At 45.1% G+C, this 17,060-nt stretch overlaps 1 protein-coding gene and 1 pseudogene across 24 annotated transcripts in view; both read right to left on the reverse strand.

Annotated features, from left to right (window-relative positions):
• Window positions 1-17,060, reverse strand: part of Cacna1c (calcium voltage-gated channel subunit alpha1 C) — a 697,711-nt gene that overhangs the window by 131,604 nt on the left and 549,047 nt on the right. For 21 of the 24 annotated variants that reach the window (XM_077798896.1, XM_077798895.1, XM_077798894.1 and 18 more), the window contains one exon: window positions 3,209-3,299. In XM_077798896.1, coding sequence (XP_077655022.1) covers window positions 3,209-3,299 — 91 coding nt within the window. Of the gene's footprint in view, window positions 1-3,208; window positions 3,300-5,510; window positions 5,586-17,060 lie in introns of all 24 variants that reach the window. The other 3 variants (XM_026411072.2, XM_077798902.1, XM_077798916.1) reach the window with 1 other exon arrangement.
• LOC113198398 (phosphatidylinositol N-acetylglucosaminyltransferase subunit P pseudogene) lies at window positions 6,801-7,131 on the reverse strand (annotated as a pseudogene).

Here is a 17,060-nt window from a genome sequence, read left to right on the forward strand (position 1 = left end):
GGCTGGCACATTTCTACCCCAAGACCAACTCCCACCGTCAGTGCACCTTCAAACCCCAGAGAGCAGAGCTGCAGGACATGCTGACCACCCTGACCATCCACCTCTGTTTGCATCTCCACATCTGGCCCGAGCCACCATCTGCTGGCACCTGTGTAGACATCATGACCACTTCACTCACGTGTTGATCCTTCCTATTCTTTTCCTAACACTGAAGTGAAATGTCAAGAATGCAGAGCCAACCAAATTAACCTCCTTACCCAGCTTCACATTCCTAAAACCTTTCAATGACTTCTCACACTCTTGTGGCAATGACCCACCTCATGAAGGGTCCTATTTGCCCCTGCCTATCTCCTGCCTTGTCGTCTTCTGTCCTCTCACATACGCAATCACTATGCCCAAGGACCTGGGAACATGCCTGATTGGAATACTACTAGTCGCTACTCTTTATGTTCACCCTTCCAGTCTCAACTTAAATTTTAATTATTCAAAAAAATTTTCCTAACTCTCTACTCTAAATCAGGCCCCTCTGTTATTGAACCTGCATTACTTTTACTTTTCCTTCTTCATGTCTATCCCAATTTAGAATCACCCATTTATTTATTGAGTGTCCTTTATACACTAGATTGTCAGCTCCACTGAGGTGGCTTCTGTTTTTTCTATGGTTACAGATCACCATGGCCCAGCAGTAGGCTGGGCATACTGTCAGATAGAGATTCAAATAGCTCAAATCCAAATGGGTCCTCAAATTCCTCTTCCCTCAGTTCCCAGGCCAGTGCTGTTGTCTGTTCTACCACAGAAATGTCCATTTTATTTTCTTCTTCCTATTCTGTGCTCCCCAAGATTCAGCCCTTGGCCTCCTGCTTTCTATTCTTTTGTGAACCCTTATTCTGTTACCTCACTGCTAGTTCTACACTGATAACTTCAGATGTGTGCCTCCAGCTCTGCTCAGAGCTGAGCTGTGGATCTCCTTATCCTACTGTCTAAGTGATACCAGCAGATCCATTTTTCTTTTCCAACTTTGATGGCTCCATTCTCTTCCTCATCTCCGTTGTTCAACTGGCCCCTCCCCAAAAAAGTATCAGATTCTCTCCGGCCCTCTGGCCCCCATAGGAACCACCTTTACCCAGGCCTTCTTGCCACATAGAAGTCCTCATCCTTACCTCATCTTATTATAAGAGACTTAGCTTTAAAAATGCTGGGCTCTTGCTATCTCTTCAGTCTCCTGCTGTTCTCATATTATTTCTCCCATAAGAAACACTGGCAGAGTCTTACCCCAACATTGACTGTGGTGGGGTGGGGTGGGGAGGCAGAGAGATGGGGAAAGACCATAATCTATTAAGTGCATATTATAATTCTCGCACTGTGCTTGGGTATTTTGTATGCACAGAGTAGATGCCTCAATGTGGACATGCACAGGAATAGCAGCAACCATTTCTATAGAACTCTTGAAGACTGCCGAGTGTATCCTCCAAAGATGTGACAGATAGAGATTGCCAGCCTCCTTCTACGGGGGATAAATCATGTTCTCCTTCCAACAGAGCCTCACATGCTCCTAAAATGAACTGTAAGTGACTTCCCAGTGACAGGTTCCTGGTTCCTCCTGGTCTGCAACATGGGCAGTGCCCAAATGCCAGAGTTGCAGGGTCCTAAATCATTGTCTCTCTAATCCTTCTCTTGGTGTCCAGATAACAGAAAGGTCTGGAATTTATGGATTCAAAGCCTTTCTCCAGTGTTGCTATCTGGGGCCCTCTTCCAAAAACTCAAGTGCTCATTTTGTATGATTCCAAATGAAGAGAAGAGGAAAAAGGCTTGGACTGCTGCTTTAAAAATGTAATTAGCATCGTATTTTAACAACATTTTGACAATAATTGCTTCCCAACAATGCTGAGAAATCTGCAGTGCAGACTCCCCGGTGCCACTGTCAGATGAACATTACCGAAGCTCCATGCACCCTGAAAACAGACTGTGGTCTGGTCCTCAACCTCATTTTCCCTTCCCCATCTTTGGTGTGAAGGCCATTCTCAAGACTGAGTTGTTGTGATCAGGGTCACCCGCAGCTCACCTTTTAAAAAGGACTAGGTTTTGTCCTAGCTACTGAGTCAGGTCAGAGAGGAAGGTGCTATTCTGCTGATGCAGCAATTTAGAAAGACATCTTATTTGGGACTGGTCCTTCTCAGAGCCTTCTGTTTGCAGTTCCTTTCATTGACCACCATGAGTTTACAGCTCTTATATTACAAGGTAACAAGAAGCACAGTCTCTATCTCCCAAAGAGGGGGATGCCAAGATGGTCTCAGAGGCCTCCTGCTCAAGGTCAATATGACTACCTGATGATGTTTTCAATATGCACTTGGCCTTCTGAGGTACTGGTAATTAAAACAAGGAGGTTTTTGTTTGCTTGTTTTTAGCAATTAAACCGTTTCCCCTTTATTATTTATTTATTTTTTTGGTTGGGGAGGACATTGAACATGGATGGCTGGTTTCTACTTTGAAGATTATGATAATCCAAAAATGAGCAATACCCCTAGAGCTGCTCCATCACACCTGGCCTAGTTCTAGGTCAAAGTCAGCCCCCAGCAGCAAGAGATTGGGATTTGACTCAGAAAGCAGGTAGGGAAACATCTAAGCACTGACTTTTGTTGGAGGCGGCCAACATAAGGCTAAACACAAGTGAGCTTTTACTTATTCAAGATGGTGCTTCAGGCACTGGATTCCCTTCATTGGAAGGATAACTTAGCATTGTCCATGAGGACAAAAAAATATATCATGTAGTGGGATAGTTTCTTCCTTGTTTGTATCTCTTCCAGGACACATTTATCAGAATGGAAAGCATGGTCAATGGGTCCCAGGGAACCTAAACCACCATCTCTTGTGTGTAAGGTTATGAGAGGAAATGGAGAGAAGCAAAGTCTGTTTGCTCCTTCCCTAGTCTGTATTTCTCTGAAAAGATGAGTTGGGCTCAAAATCTGAGAGTCAACCCCTCATAGAAGAGCTGAGCTGAAGACTTCAATTTTTGGACTCATCCCCATCCATGTCTGGGGCTATACTCCACCCCAGGGCCCTCTTCTCTCAATCCAGGCTGTCACCTGAGGTTCATGTTCTAATCTCTGCCCCTCCAGTGATGAGCCCACCCATCCTGACTTCAGGAGCCGCCTCCCTGCCCATACCCCAGGAAAATCCCCAAGTGCCTGGGTTCGCCGTGCCTACTCACGCCAGCCTGGCCCCGCAGTTTTCTCCTTCCATGTCACCTCCAGCCACATTTTCGGTGTTGACGGACTCAGTCTCACTTGTGGGCATACTCACTGCAAGAGCCAAAGGACACAGGGCAAGGCATTGGGGGTGGGAAAAGAAAAGGGAACAGAAGGGCATTAGTGTGTGACACACAATCCTGGCTGGGAGGAAGGCGCCTGAGCCATCTGCTGGCCCCTCAGTGGGATCCAGGCCAGCTCAGGAGTTTCCTTGACTGATTACCTGCTGCTAGGTAATCTAGGTAATCTGGCAATCAGATCATTTTACCCTAGAAGACACATATGGTCAGCCACTGAATCTTTTCTCTACCCTCAAACCTGCGGCCCCAGAATAGCTGTGGAAGTTTTCCACTTGCATCTGATATTCGCCATAGAGAGGAGTTTTCATGAAAAGACTTTTTTTCTCTCCTTTCCACCCATCAATTCTAAGGGGCTCCATTCTCAAGATCGGGGTCCAGCTTTTATTTGTAGAAAGGACATTTTTGATGCTGCAGGAACTACCAGATAGATCTGAGGACTTACTTATTCTGGCAGTGCACGCTGATCCTGAGGCCGTGACACTCAGGATGGTACCTGAAATGGCAAACTGTAAGTGGATGGGCACTACCAGAGTCACGTACTGAGACTCACACTAGCATTGTAGACATTAGGAATGGAGGCCGCTGGAGTGTGAAACCCACAGAATTAAGTTTAAGTGTGGCCTGAGGACAATCTGCAGAGATACCAACTCCCCAACCCTGCTTCCAGTAATCCTGACATCCCCATTCCAACAGGTTAAACCATCTAATTCCACAAGAGCCAACCTTGGCAGCTTAGAAGAAGCCATTTCTTTTATTGTTGTTTATTATTCTACATTAAAGTTTGACTCAAAGAATTCTGTCATCTTCGGTCCACCTTTTTAATATGACAAGAGATTCTTAATTTAGGCAATGCTAGTTCTTTAGGGTGGCTGGTTCAGCTCTTCCAGATTTTCTCATCTGGTGAGAAAATCACTAGCCCTCATCAGCCACAGAATCTACAATTAGTGAGGGAGTGACATTGGGTGACAAGTCTTCACAGGGCTGCCACAGATCAGGAAATGACTTCTGGTGGTTATATAGATAATACTGTCAGGCCTTGACTTTCCTCAGTTTCTTTTCTTTTGGATGAAGACAAGCCAGGGGGTTGAGAAGAGACTCATTTCAAGAACATGGAAGATACAAATATAAAGTCCATGACTTGCCATATGCTTGACTGTCAGGTAGAAAAAATTTCTCCAACCTAGGACTTCCTTTCAATAAAGTTGGGTAAAAAGAAATCCAGGCTGTGTTATTCAGCTCTAACACATCCCCTCATTTAACAGGAGAAGCACATGAGGCCCAGAGGAGGAATGTGATGTCCAAGGTCACAGGGTGTGTTTGGGACCGGACTGGGACCAGAGCACAGGTGTCAGGCCCCCATATCATGCTCATCTTGATTTTCCCGGTGTTGACCAACCCCCTGCTCTACACGCTACAGCAGGGAATGGCACCACAGTAGTGCTGAGTTGTAAAGCATTTACATTCACTTTATAGCTCCAGATCAGAGGGAGCTGGTGGAAACAGACCTTGGGTCTGGTTTTACCACGGGGAGCTTGGAAGACAGACCTTCAGAGCTTTCTAGAGTCCTTGCTTGGTCCGTGCTACGGAAGAGGTCATAAAATTGAGGAGCCTCGAGTCTTTCTGTGCATTTATTTCCATCCATCTCTAACCACAGGTTCCTTTAACACTCCAGGCATCATTGTTGGGAGGACTAAGCTGTGTGTGGAAAGACACCTGACTGTGGGGCACCTGACTCCCAGAGAAGCCCTTATGTACCTGTGGAGTGTTGTGACAATGGTGGTGCGAGGCTTGGAAAGACAACAATAGTAGTAGGCAGTCCTGGCTCTTAGGAGTATCATCTTCCAAATCAAGGCACTGCCTGCACCAGTATCAGTTTTGCTTTTGCAGTGGCCTTGATCTTAGCTGACACTATCCAAAGGAAGGGCTGGCTCCACCCAGGAGTAACTGCTGCTGGGTGTCTGCTGACTTTAGACACAGGAAGAGGTGATGGGCCAGTGGCTTTGAGATGAACAAGTTCCCAACCCTCACAAAAACATACATATGTACAAACACATACACACAAATACATATACACATGTGCGCACACACACGACCACCACATCACAAGCCATCAAGAGAAACACCCTCCCATCCTGTCTGGTGTGGACCAACACATACACACACAAAGAGCACAGGGGCACATTACCATGGGTTTCTGTGGAGTGACTAAACCAAGCAAACTTCCCTTTCTTCTGATCAAGCAAGCCCGCTGGAGTGCCTCCTTTCACAGACAAGATGGTCAGTGTCAAGAACCAGGAACAAGACATCAATAGAGAACATGCAGTCAGCCATGGGCAAAAGAAAGAAACAGGAACTCAGCTTCCACATAGAGCATCCATTTTCAACTCCAAAAATTAACCAAAAATAAATAAACACATCAATAAATAAAAGTAATAGACCAAAACATATAAGAAAATATGGCAAAATAGAACCAAAACCCCAAATCACATGAATTAACAACACAAAACAAATGGTGAGCTCTGAGTAAAACCAATGCTATCCTTCATATCTACTTTGGCTTCAGTCTGCACTGGTACATCTAATGAGTGACTCCAAAGTGAGGACTTCCCGGGAGGGGGCTGCCAATCACCCCTGCTCAAGTAGGGAAACCGTTAACAGCAAACTGCAGCACTGGCCTCCACCTTCACCCACACCCACTGGCCAGTCTTCTGTATTCTCCTCCACGTGGGACCATGTCATGAAACTCCCACCTGTAGTGGACTCCAGGGCTCCCTCACCATCCACAGCTGGATGTGCCACTTACAGGTGGAAAGACGACCTGTTGACTTACTTTCCCCTTCATCCAGTTAAGTCATCGTGTTCTCTTCAGTGAAGATCATCAATTGACTTACTCCGATCCCATCCAAAAACATATATGTATTTGCTTATATTTCTTTTCACAAATTTTATTTTTATTATTCTTTGAGCAATATATTCATTTTATACACTTTTCTTTCTTTCTTTCTTTCTTTCTTTCTTTCTTTCTTTCTTTCTTTCTTTCTTTCTTTCTTTTTTTTTGGATCTGGGGATCGAACCCAGAGCTTGTGAATATGAGGCAAATACTTTGCTACTGAGCTACATCCCAGCCCCATTTTATACTCCTTTTGAATGGGCAATACATTTCATTTTTTGTTTTCTTTTAAAGGGAGATAATCAGAGAGTCTGCTTTAATATAGAATAGCTAAACTATCTTTTGTATCTACTTTTATTTATTTTTAAAAGTCTGCCATAGGGTAATGCAGTATTTTATTTATTCTATTAGGAACTAATATTTGAAGACATTTACAATATTAATGGAACTTTACCTAAGGGAAGAATGATTTTCATTTTTTTTACATCTCAATACTGGTCATTAAAAGAGAAAATTATATAATTATGGTCAAAATTATTTTGTCAAAAACTTATAATGCTTGGTGTTAGCATGTTTATGCACAACTCAGTTTTTGGTGTGAAGTTCTTTGGCTTCAAGAAAGAAGATTTGGTTTACTTCACTACTAAGAATATCTCTTAACCCTGGTATGGCCTCTTCTAGGAATTTCTTCTGCTGTTGATTTTTAGCATAGTTATTGTGATGGCATGAGTGGAGTTGAGTGGAGAAGTACTCATCATGTTAATTCCAAGTAAGAGTATATAACTGATTACTACAGTAATAAGGAGGTATGCGGGTAACGCAACTGTCCAATGCTGAAGCCAAACTGGGAGCTTAAGAAATGAACAAAGCCACACATGGGTCTTTCTGGCAATGGTGATGGCAAATCTCCCGCCATTTTCCTTGTGCCTTTGGACAGTCTCAGTGCTGAGTTATTCTGCGCAAGCGCTGCCAGGGAGCTGCTGTTGGGGAGAAAGAGGCAAATTCCAGGGAAAGGCCAAGGTGCAATGGCGCTGCCCTCTCTGGCACTGTATCTACTTTTAATCAACTGAAACAGGCACAGCAGATGTGAAGCTGCCTGTGGGTGGGTGGGTTTTGAGGAAGATTGGAAATAAGGGAGAAGAATTCTGTACCCTTGTTCCTACTGGGTCTGGGCTATAGATGAAGAAGAGGCAGTGGAAGGAGGTGTCAAGACACTGTGCTGCAAAGGAAGGGGGTGTTCTGCATTCTGCAGTGGCCTTGAGTTCTGGATGGCCTTTAGCTGGATTCCTCAGAAAGAGATTTTCCCCACTTCATCCAATAAAACTAGAAGCAATGGCACCTTAGAGAGGCCACAGAGAAGGGTGTTAGGAACAGTGATGGATGCAGCATAATCCCAGTTTATTAATGAGGAGCAGCAGCAAATGGAGGTGGGAAGGGTAGGGGTACCCTGAAGCCCCAAGGAAAGATCTGCAGATCAGTCCAAGTTTTAGGGCTCTCTTTTTTTCTCTCTTCCATCATTTTCTGAAACTCAGATTATGTGTAGTGAACTTCCTTGAACGTGACTTGTTAGTGGAAATTCTGAAGATTGGCTCATGTTAGGAAGGGGTGGGACTTATTTTAACTGATGTAAAGGGCCATGACTTAAATACACTTGTTTTTAAAACAGAAAATGAGGAAAAAACAGAAACTTCACAATCAGTACAGTACTGTTTCTTCCTTTTTAAAAGTCCTATATGCATTATTACCCTTTGTACATATATGATTACATGACCTGCATAACTCTACATTGTGTACAACCAGAAGAATGGGAAGCTATACTCCATTTACGTATGATGTGTTATGCACTCTACTGTCATGCATAACTAATTATAACAAATTAAAAATATTTAAAAATATTTCTTTTTTTAATAAAATATATGGAAAAAGCACCAAGAGTCAAAAGTGGATATGAATGACTCGGTTCAGGCTTCCCTTCTAGAGAGCAGCATGCCTCAATTTAGAATGAAGACAGGCACTCAAGGAAGCATCTCACAACGAAGAGTCTTCTGTCTGGAGGTGTGAAAGTGTGGTTTTTCTGCAGGGACAGGAGTTCTAGTCAGTGATGGAGGCCAGGACACCTTGAGACCTCTTGAACAGAGGCACTGTCAAGTGTTTGGCTTTGACATCAAGAGTACCTCCTCTTGCTCCTTTTAAGAAATAACTGCATGGTAATTTTTAAAGCCAAAGGAAGAGGCGGATACATACACCACCATTTAGCATACAAGTGAATTTGGCCGTGGCTGGTCTTTCCTGTGGGCAGAGCTGCAGCTGCCTATGTGCCTAGTGATCTGAAGACCCTCTCACTCATTTCCCTGATGCCCTCGGTGTGGTGTCTCCATTAAATCTGCTTCTTGGGTCAAGTCATTCTTTTCAAGGTTCCTGCTGAAATGAACATCCCTGGGAAGAGCAGTATATTAGTGCTGAGTCCCATGAACACCTGGGGGAACCACACGGATGAAGACAGAGTTTGTGGTTCTAATAGTAAGGGGTTAGATAGCAACATCATAGCTGATATGAAGGGGAACTTAGAGGAAACTGAACGGCCAAACTGTTGAAAGTTTGGGATCATAAATGCTGGCTATTTATCCTATGGATGAAATGAAAAGCCAGACTCCTCCTTTGGCCACTCAACTGATGAGACAGAAAGACGGTAAATAATTCAGGTGCCCTGGGGCACCTTTTCCCTAAAGACTACCTACTCTAATGCCTTTGGAAATGAAGCTTGACTGTCTGATCATCAGCAGGCAATGTCAGGGTAACACACCTCTGTAAAACACATCAGATTTTGGAAGGAAAATGCTGAGAAAGAGAAGCAAAGAGAAAGATTGTTTTCTGACTTTCTTATTTCACTGGTACCAGGTACTATGGACCAAATGTGGGTTTCTGAGCTGTCCTGTCCCTTGGCTTCTCAACACTGCACTTTTAGTAATATCGTCAATGGCTAAAAGAGATGTATAGACTCCATCTTTTTTCTTTTTCTTTCTTTCCTTTTCATTTAACAAATAAGGTTTTTCTATGTTGCCCAGGCTGACCCCAAACGCCTGGACTCAAGGGATCCTCCTGCCTCAGCTTTTCTAGTTGCCCAACAGAAACTCCATCTTGCCCATAATTGATTACATCCTTGAATTAATCGTTCTCTCCCTCTCCCTGAAACATCTACTTTTGGTGGCCACTCCTGCTTAAGTGGTGCTTAGTAAGGCTATTTGTATAGAAATAGGGGTGCACAGCTATCGTCTCTCCCTGGTCTGCTTGGAAAACAGTTGTGTGCATGTTGATCTCCTGACACTGGAAACCACACAGATCACCCTGTGATTTGGGGGAGGGGCATTAGCTCTAGGCAGGGTCAGGTTTGGCATTCCTTGGTATGTCTGGGTTTGTAATTCCCGAGGGTTTATACACCTGATTGAGGGAATCTCCCATGAAACACCAGGTGCCGTTTAGGCAGCACAGTTGGCCTGGCTGTCTGCAACTGTGGTCACCAGAGAAAGAGGCTTACAACACACCACCGTTATTTTCCCCTGTAGGAACTGAACTCTCTGCAAAACTAATGACTGACTCTGGACAACTCCTTCAATCACCTAAAATAAATCTCCTCGTGGTGGCTCTGCTCCAGGCTGGGCCAGGACATCAACCCTCATATTTTCCTTAAAAAGGAATCAGGTCTCACTTAGCCCCCATGATGACCACATGACATAAGGTGTGTGTCCAAAATGACCAAACCCATCCGTGTGAATAAAAAATGACTCTGGAAGGGGTTTTAGTAAGCGTTTTGAGAGTCAGAGCAATTTGTATTTTGATAAAGAAGAAAAAAGTCACTAAGGTTACCTGGCAGTAAATCACAAAGGAAATAGCAAACAAAATCTAGGCAATCCTCCCTTTTCTCTCCCTTTCTCCCTTCCTTCCCATCCTGGAAGCTGGGGGGAGATATGTGGAGAACCATCGGCATCTGAAATCTGGGCCTGCCCTGTCTTTCTGGATCCTGACTCCTGGAGAGGCATCACAGCAAAATTCCATGTGGGAAAAGGAGGGATGAATTTGAGGAGAGGTGGTGAAACAGGCATTGCTCTGAAAATTTTAGTTGCCCAAAATAGCTTTCACTTTGTCCCACGGATGGGGCATTGGGAAGACCTTATGTGGCAGCTGGTAGGAATAGCTGGACATTCGCTAAGAGAAATGCCCAGTTTTCCTTATGCACAACAGCTGGTAGCCTGTTACCCAAGCTCAGAGAACATCCACCACTGTCCACCTTTTAGCTCCCCTGTTGGGAAGGGGTTGAGGCATCAGGACCAGGCACCCCTAGCAGCAGCTGGAGTGGAAGCTGAAGGAGCTGAAGGCGTTTCTCACCCAACCTGAACATCCGTGGTGTGTGGTGGATGCTATAAGGAGCCAAAGGCTGAGTCCTGGGACAGCCAGCCTTCTGGGACCCTATTGCCGAGGCTCCCATGCTCTTCTGATGGAACCTGGCCTGTTGTTGACTTGGCCAGATGCCCCTTTTATGATATGAATATTAACTAGTATTTGTTTTCTCAAAGTACTAATCAGAATTATAACCAAGCAAAAGAAATCCAATTTCCTGCCTCACTGTAATCTGGAATCCCAAACTCTCTACAGTTTGGCCATCCTGTCTGTTATAGGTTGAATTATGTCTCCCAGAATTTACACATCCTAAAGCCCTGTACCTCGTAATGTGACTATATTTGGAGATAGGGTCTTAAAAAAATAAACTATACTGAGGTCACAAGAGTTGGCTCTAATCTAATCTAATTGGCATCCTTATAAGAAGAAATTTGGACACAGACACATACCTAGGGGAAGACCTCATGAAGACTCGGGAGAAGACAGCCATCTTTAAGCCAAGAGCACAGGCCTAGAACTGATCCTTGCCTCACGACTCATGAGGAACCAACCTCACTTGCACCTTGATCTCGGACTTCTGGTCCAGGACTGTGAGAAAATCGTTGTCTGTGGCTGAAGTCTGTGGCACTGTATTAGGCAGCCCCAGGGGACTAAAGTGTTATCTCTCCACCTGCATTTCCTGTTGCTTCCTGCAGAAACTCTCCAGCCAAGTCAGGCTGCACTCCTCATTGTCCCTTGACTGTGCCATCTTTATTCCAACTCTGGGCTTTTGTTCACATGGTGTCATATACCATGTCTTCTCCCTGGAGTGCCTGACCCCCTCCTCTCACCTAGCAGGAGTCAGCAAACTTCCATCCTACAGACCAGAGCTGCAGAGCTGCAGGAAAGAACTGAAACTGTGGGAACTGAAAAGCCTAAAAATGTTTCCTGCCTGACCCTTTATAGAAAGAGTTGGCTAATCCCTGATCCACTCAAATCTCATCTGTTCCTGAAGGCCCAGTTCTAGGCTGTGGCAGCTTCTAGAACCCTCCATTGCCCACTAAGTCCCCTCTTCTGATCTCCTGAAACACTGGGATCTGAGAATTTTTATTTTTTTATTTACTTTTTTTTTTTAGTTACACATGACAGCAGAAGCCATTTTGATAAAATTACATAGGCATGGGATATATCTTATTCCAATTAGAACCCATTCTTGGGCATCTGAGAAGTTTAAGGAAAAACCTGGAATCAAGTTTTAGATCCAGTCTCTCCCAGCCAAGTGACTGGGTAAGTGACTTAACCTTTCTGAACCCAAGTTCTCTCTTCTATAAAAAGGAGACAATGATATTATTTACTCCAAGAGCTTTGGGTAAGGGTTAAGTGGAATAATATTTATAAAAAGAAATTTATAAAATGGCTAGTATATAAACATTTTAATATTAAACATTTAATATTAAAACTAAATTTAAATTTTCTTAAAGTTTGTTTTATATCACATTATTAAGTTTGTCTCCCTGACTGAACTTTAACTTTCTCAAGGCCACAGACTACCTTAGAATTCTGTGGACTCCTTTTCTGATCCTGAGGAACTAGAGTCACAACACCTTACACCTCCATGGAATTTTAATATGTTCCCTATATGTCTTATATTGTTCTCCATCCTTCCAAACCAGGCCCTGTACCCTGTATTTGACCTCTGTAAACTGTATCAAGGAATCCTCCTTCACTGGGCCTCCTGCTGGGTTGGCCAATGGGTGGGCCTGAGAAAGGGATGTTGGGCACTCACCCCTGGCTCCTGCATGCAGGGCTGGCGTAGATTGGCTGCATCTTGCTGCCAAAGGCCATGAGTCCGGTCACAAAGCTGCCTTCTGACTCTGAAAAATGCTCCCTCTCTTTGGACCTTTAGGCCTGTAGTGGTATAACAGCTTCCATAGTTGCTACAACAGGGTGCTGCACTGTCCCTCTCTGACTTCCTCAAACCCTGCCTGGAACTTTATCTAACCCCCCTAACTCATCCAGTTTAAAACCCTCTCTGACTTCCTCAAACCCTGCCTGCAACTTTATCTAACTCCCCCTAACTCATCCAGTTTAACAGGACCCTCGGTTCTAGTGAGGACCCTGCGAGAGCGGTCCTCCTGGAGCAGGAGGGCATATGTCATTATTCTCATTCACCACCAACTTGAAGTTGGGTGCTTAAGGTTAGATCTAGAGTCCAGGGCTCTCCTGGTCATGTTAGGCAGCCTCTGGAATAGTTTTGCTCAAGTCCATGTCCAAGGGGTGAATGATTGACAAGAACTGGTGACGCAGGTACTACAACAGGGCTGCCTTACCCCATGGCAAGTGGAATCAGACATTCCGATGGTAGTTACTGCTCTTTTGGGAGGACCTAAGACATGTTCCTTCTGATTGACTTTTCCCTTGCAGAAAAAACAGCATGGGAAATTATTCCTCACTATTTTTCTTCAGTGTGATAGATCAAAAAGATGGCCACAGTGACGGTGATAGTGAAGGAGCCCTTCATGGGTTTTGACCACCCCAGAATCTTAGAAATCTCAGGTATCTCCCTGGTGCTGTGAGTCACGGAAGTACCACAATGGTTCTTTTCTTGCCCCTGACTCTCAATAGCTCCTAAGCTTTGATGAATAGCGTAATTTGGGGTCTCATTTTCTTTGCGCTTGCCTGACTGAACCAAGCTAGATGAGGAAGGTCTCTTCTGAGGGAACATGAGAGAGAGAGAAAGAGAGAGAGAGAGAGAGAGAGAGAGAGAGAGAGAGAGGAGAAAACTAGATTGTGAAAAAATAGGAAAGAGACAGTGAGAGAGAAAAAGAAGAGAGAGAGAACAAAGGGGTACCCAGGCACAAAAGTCTGCCTGGGTGGAAAGGTCACAGAGAAAGGTACCACCTGCTTCCAGAACCTTCTCAACAACTTCCTGTCAGCCCAGCCCAGCTTGGCCTCCTCCACATAAGCAATTAAAACTGGGTTGATTTTAAGCCATCAGAAAGTAAATATAAAACAGGATTAAATATTAAGAAGCCAAACAAAGTGGCCTTATTAAAAAGGCACAATATAAGCATGATGTGCCAGTGTAATAATCATTATTACTGCTATAAACTGGGAGGAGGCATAAATGCCTGCCCTTGATCTGCAGCCATAATCCAAAGAAGAAAACAAGGGTCGTTGTGAACTCAGCAGGCCGTAAACATCCAGTGCTCCCAAGCAGAAAATTTCTCTCCACCATTATGGTCCCACGGGGTCAGGCCACTTCCGTTAATCCAGGGGGCTGAGGGAACTCGAGGAGAGGTGAGAAGAGCCAGGGATGAGTTGGGCGGCATCCAACAGACTTCTGGGCTCTGGCACATCCCTCACCTTCTTTTCCCTACCCATCTTCACTAAGGGTGACAGGGCCGCGTGGAACACGTGCAGGCGCTCAGGACATCGGAACGCATCGGGGGAGTCAGGCAGCCTAAAGGGAAAGCACACCTCACCTGCAACCATTGGGGACGAGACAGGGATCTTCTGGTCATGGGCTGTGGTGGCCTTTCTGTTCAGGACTCCTTTAGAAGCCCAATTCTTTAGGCATATTACCACTTTTAGATTGGAGAGGGGATATTATTCTAGCTCCCAAGGTTTAGCAGATGGTCACCCACAGGATGATGTGTGTCCCTAATCCCTCTCCAGTCCAGCCCAGTCATTTTAAAATCTTGTCTCCTCAGAGTATTACAACAGCATTATCAGTCATTTCTACCTTAATAACAATATTATTCATATTAATAGTAGTTTTGTTTTTGATCATTCACTCCATTTTCCAGCGACCTTTCATGTAATTTACATACATTAACTGACTTAACCCCATGAGGGACATGTTATATGTGCCAATTTTATGATGATGAAATTGAGGCTTGGAGAATTCAGTCACTTATTTAAAACAAGCAGCTGACAAGATCCAGGATTTGCACCCAGGTAGACCTGATGCCAAGTCTATCCTCTCGGTCCCTGTACCTATTAGATGAATTTATAAAGCCCTTTCCTAATCACACAAGAGATAGAAGGAATGAAAGAGACCTGAGAATGTGCTTGGGTCACTAAGAGGAGAAGGGCAGAGAGTGGAGTGGCAGTCCTGGAAAGATGTCCTTATTTAACCCTCCTGCCCAGGGCCTCCCTGCGAACAATCCTGGGAAGACAGGGAGAGCAGGAAGCAGAGCAGCATACTTAGGAGCATGGACTCTGAGCTACATGGTGTGAGTTTGAATCCTCTCTCTTCCATTTTGGAGCTATGTAGTCTTGATACTTCTTACTTCTGTGTTTCAGTTTCCCCAATAAAAAGTGCAGCTCTTACTCAGACCTGCAGCACAGACTCAGAAGAGGTCTGTAAGATGGTAGGCCAGCCTTTCGTTGTATAGGTAAGAATGTTAAAGCCCAGAGAGGGTCAGTGAATTGCCTAGAGACACGGGTAGACAACCTCTTCCTGCCATCCAGTGCTGCCTCCCCTTTTCATGTGCCAATGACTCACTTCACAGAGAGGCTGAAAGCCCATCTTGGTCAGAAAGGCATTATACCCCAGCACAGACCCTGTGCTTCCTCCTTGTCTGGAATCCAAAAGTTCCGTTGTGGATAAGCTCTGAACTTTGTACCCTTTCTTTGTTTACGGCAGTTTTATAGAGCTCATGATTCACTCTCAGTTTTTCTTCTCTGGGTTCTGTCTCCCCCTTCACTGCTTTCTGCTACTCAGGATAATTTTGATCCAGGTCAGATTTCCTGCAAGGAGTTGCCACAGGGGCCCAGCACTACCCTGAAGGATGCAGGGACCCACAGAGGGTGAGCCATCTTGAGCCAGGAGCAATACTTCTCCAGAAGGGTCTGAGACTTGTCTTTCCATTCAGCAAGCAAGTAAATTGCTGCCTTAAATTTCTAGGCTGCCTCCATTAATGGCATTTATGTGAAATGAGTCATTTTAGTTCCCATCCCAACCCCATGGTGCCTCTTCAGTTCCATAATTTCATGAATGAGTTTAAGGGCAGCTGTCAGAGTATCAATCAGCCTGCCCCCTTCTGGGTAAATCCTTTAATTAATCTCCCAACTTGCTGGACTTCTGCGGTTGTTTTGTCCTCCTTGGGGGCTGTGGATGGTGGCCTTGGTCTGTCTGGCTACTGTAATTGCCCATATCATTCACCAAGCAGCATTTCTTTGTGTGGGACAAAGAACCAGGGAGGCCAAGTTTCTCTCTCCTCTGGACCAGTCAGGATTAAGACAGAGGCTCAGGGCTCAGGACCACACTTAAAGGTGGCAGCAGCCAAAGGGAGATCTCGGATGGTGAAGGACCATGTTCTATGACTTACAGATAACAGGGGAAGAAAGCTGACAGGTTGAATTTAGAAAAGCTATGCTAGGAGGCCTCATCACCCTCTTCCCCTATCTGAAGTCTCCTCCCACGGGAGGAAGACAGCACCTGCCACAAGGCAAATGCACCAGGCAGGAGACCTGGGGGAGAATTTTGCCCTAATGACAGTAACATTTCCCACATGGCCCTGCTGCCAGGAGAAGTGAGGTAGTGCTCATTATTGAGGTTTTTCCAGCAAAGCCTGGATCCACATCTGCTGGGGGGCTTGAGGGGAGATTCCTAAGATTTCTTTTGCCTGAGAAAAAATAAATTGAGCCTTACAAGAAAGGTGCGCCATGCTTTGTTGAAACACCAAGTTGTTGATTATTTGAGGGGAAGCAGAGACGTGGCGATGGGCACAAAGAGAAAAGTGACTTCATCAATCACTTCATTGTCACCTGCCATGAAGAATCTTTAGGCTGCCTCCCAAGGCTCTTTGTCATGTGGCCTCACTCTATCCATCTGGTTTCATTTTTCCATCTTTCAGCATTTGCCTTTTGATCCAGGCACCGGGCCCTGTACTCTCTGCTTGCAGACTATGCCATGCGCAGCTCAGCCTGCTCTGACACCGTTTGATGGACAGCCAAACACCTGCAGCGTGCTTGCTAGGGGCCGTGCACCTCCTAAGAGTCTTTGCCCTCTGCGCGCTCTTGAAACCCCTTTTGCTCCTCCACATTCACAACACCCTTCTTTCCCACACAGCCCTGCTGCCTTTAGGAAACCTTTCTGACTCACACAACATCATGGGATTTACTTTCTCCTAAGACATTCACTATTTGTGCCATGCCCATTAGGGCTCTGGGAGACACACAGTTCTTTTTCTGCTCATTGCAAAACAAATCCAGAAGTAGGTGGCATTGAAGCAATGGCATGGCATTGTTTCATTTGGTGCTCACGATAACCTGAGGACACAGCTGGAGATGGGGAAACCGAGGCTTTGGATAAGCCAAACTGGGCAGGGACTTGCATAGACCCTCTCTGTTCTTTGCTTCTTGGTGTTTTCTGAGCCAACTGCACCTTTGACACTCACTCCCCAAGGTCAGCGAAGAGTCCAGGCTACCCAAGCCCTGCCTCGCTGACTCCACCTGGCCTGG

The sequence above is a fragment of the Urocitellus parryii genome, chromosome 5 (assembly GCF_045843805.1).
Source record: "Urocitellus parryii isolate mUroPar1 chromosome 5, mUroPar1.hap1, whole genome shotgun sequence".
NCBI classification, from domain to species: domain Eukaryota; kingdom Metazoa; phylum Chordata; class Mammalia; order Rodentia; family Sciuridae; genus Urocitellus; species Urocitellus parryii.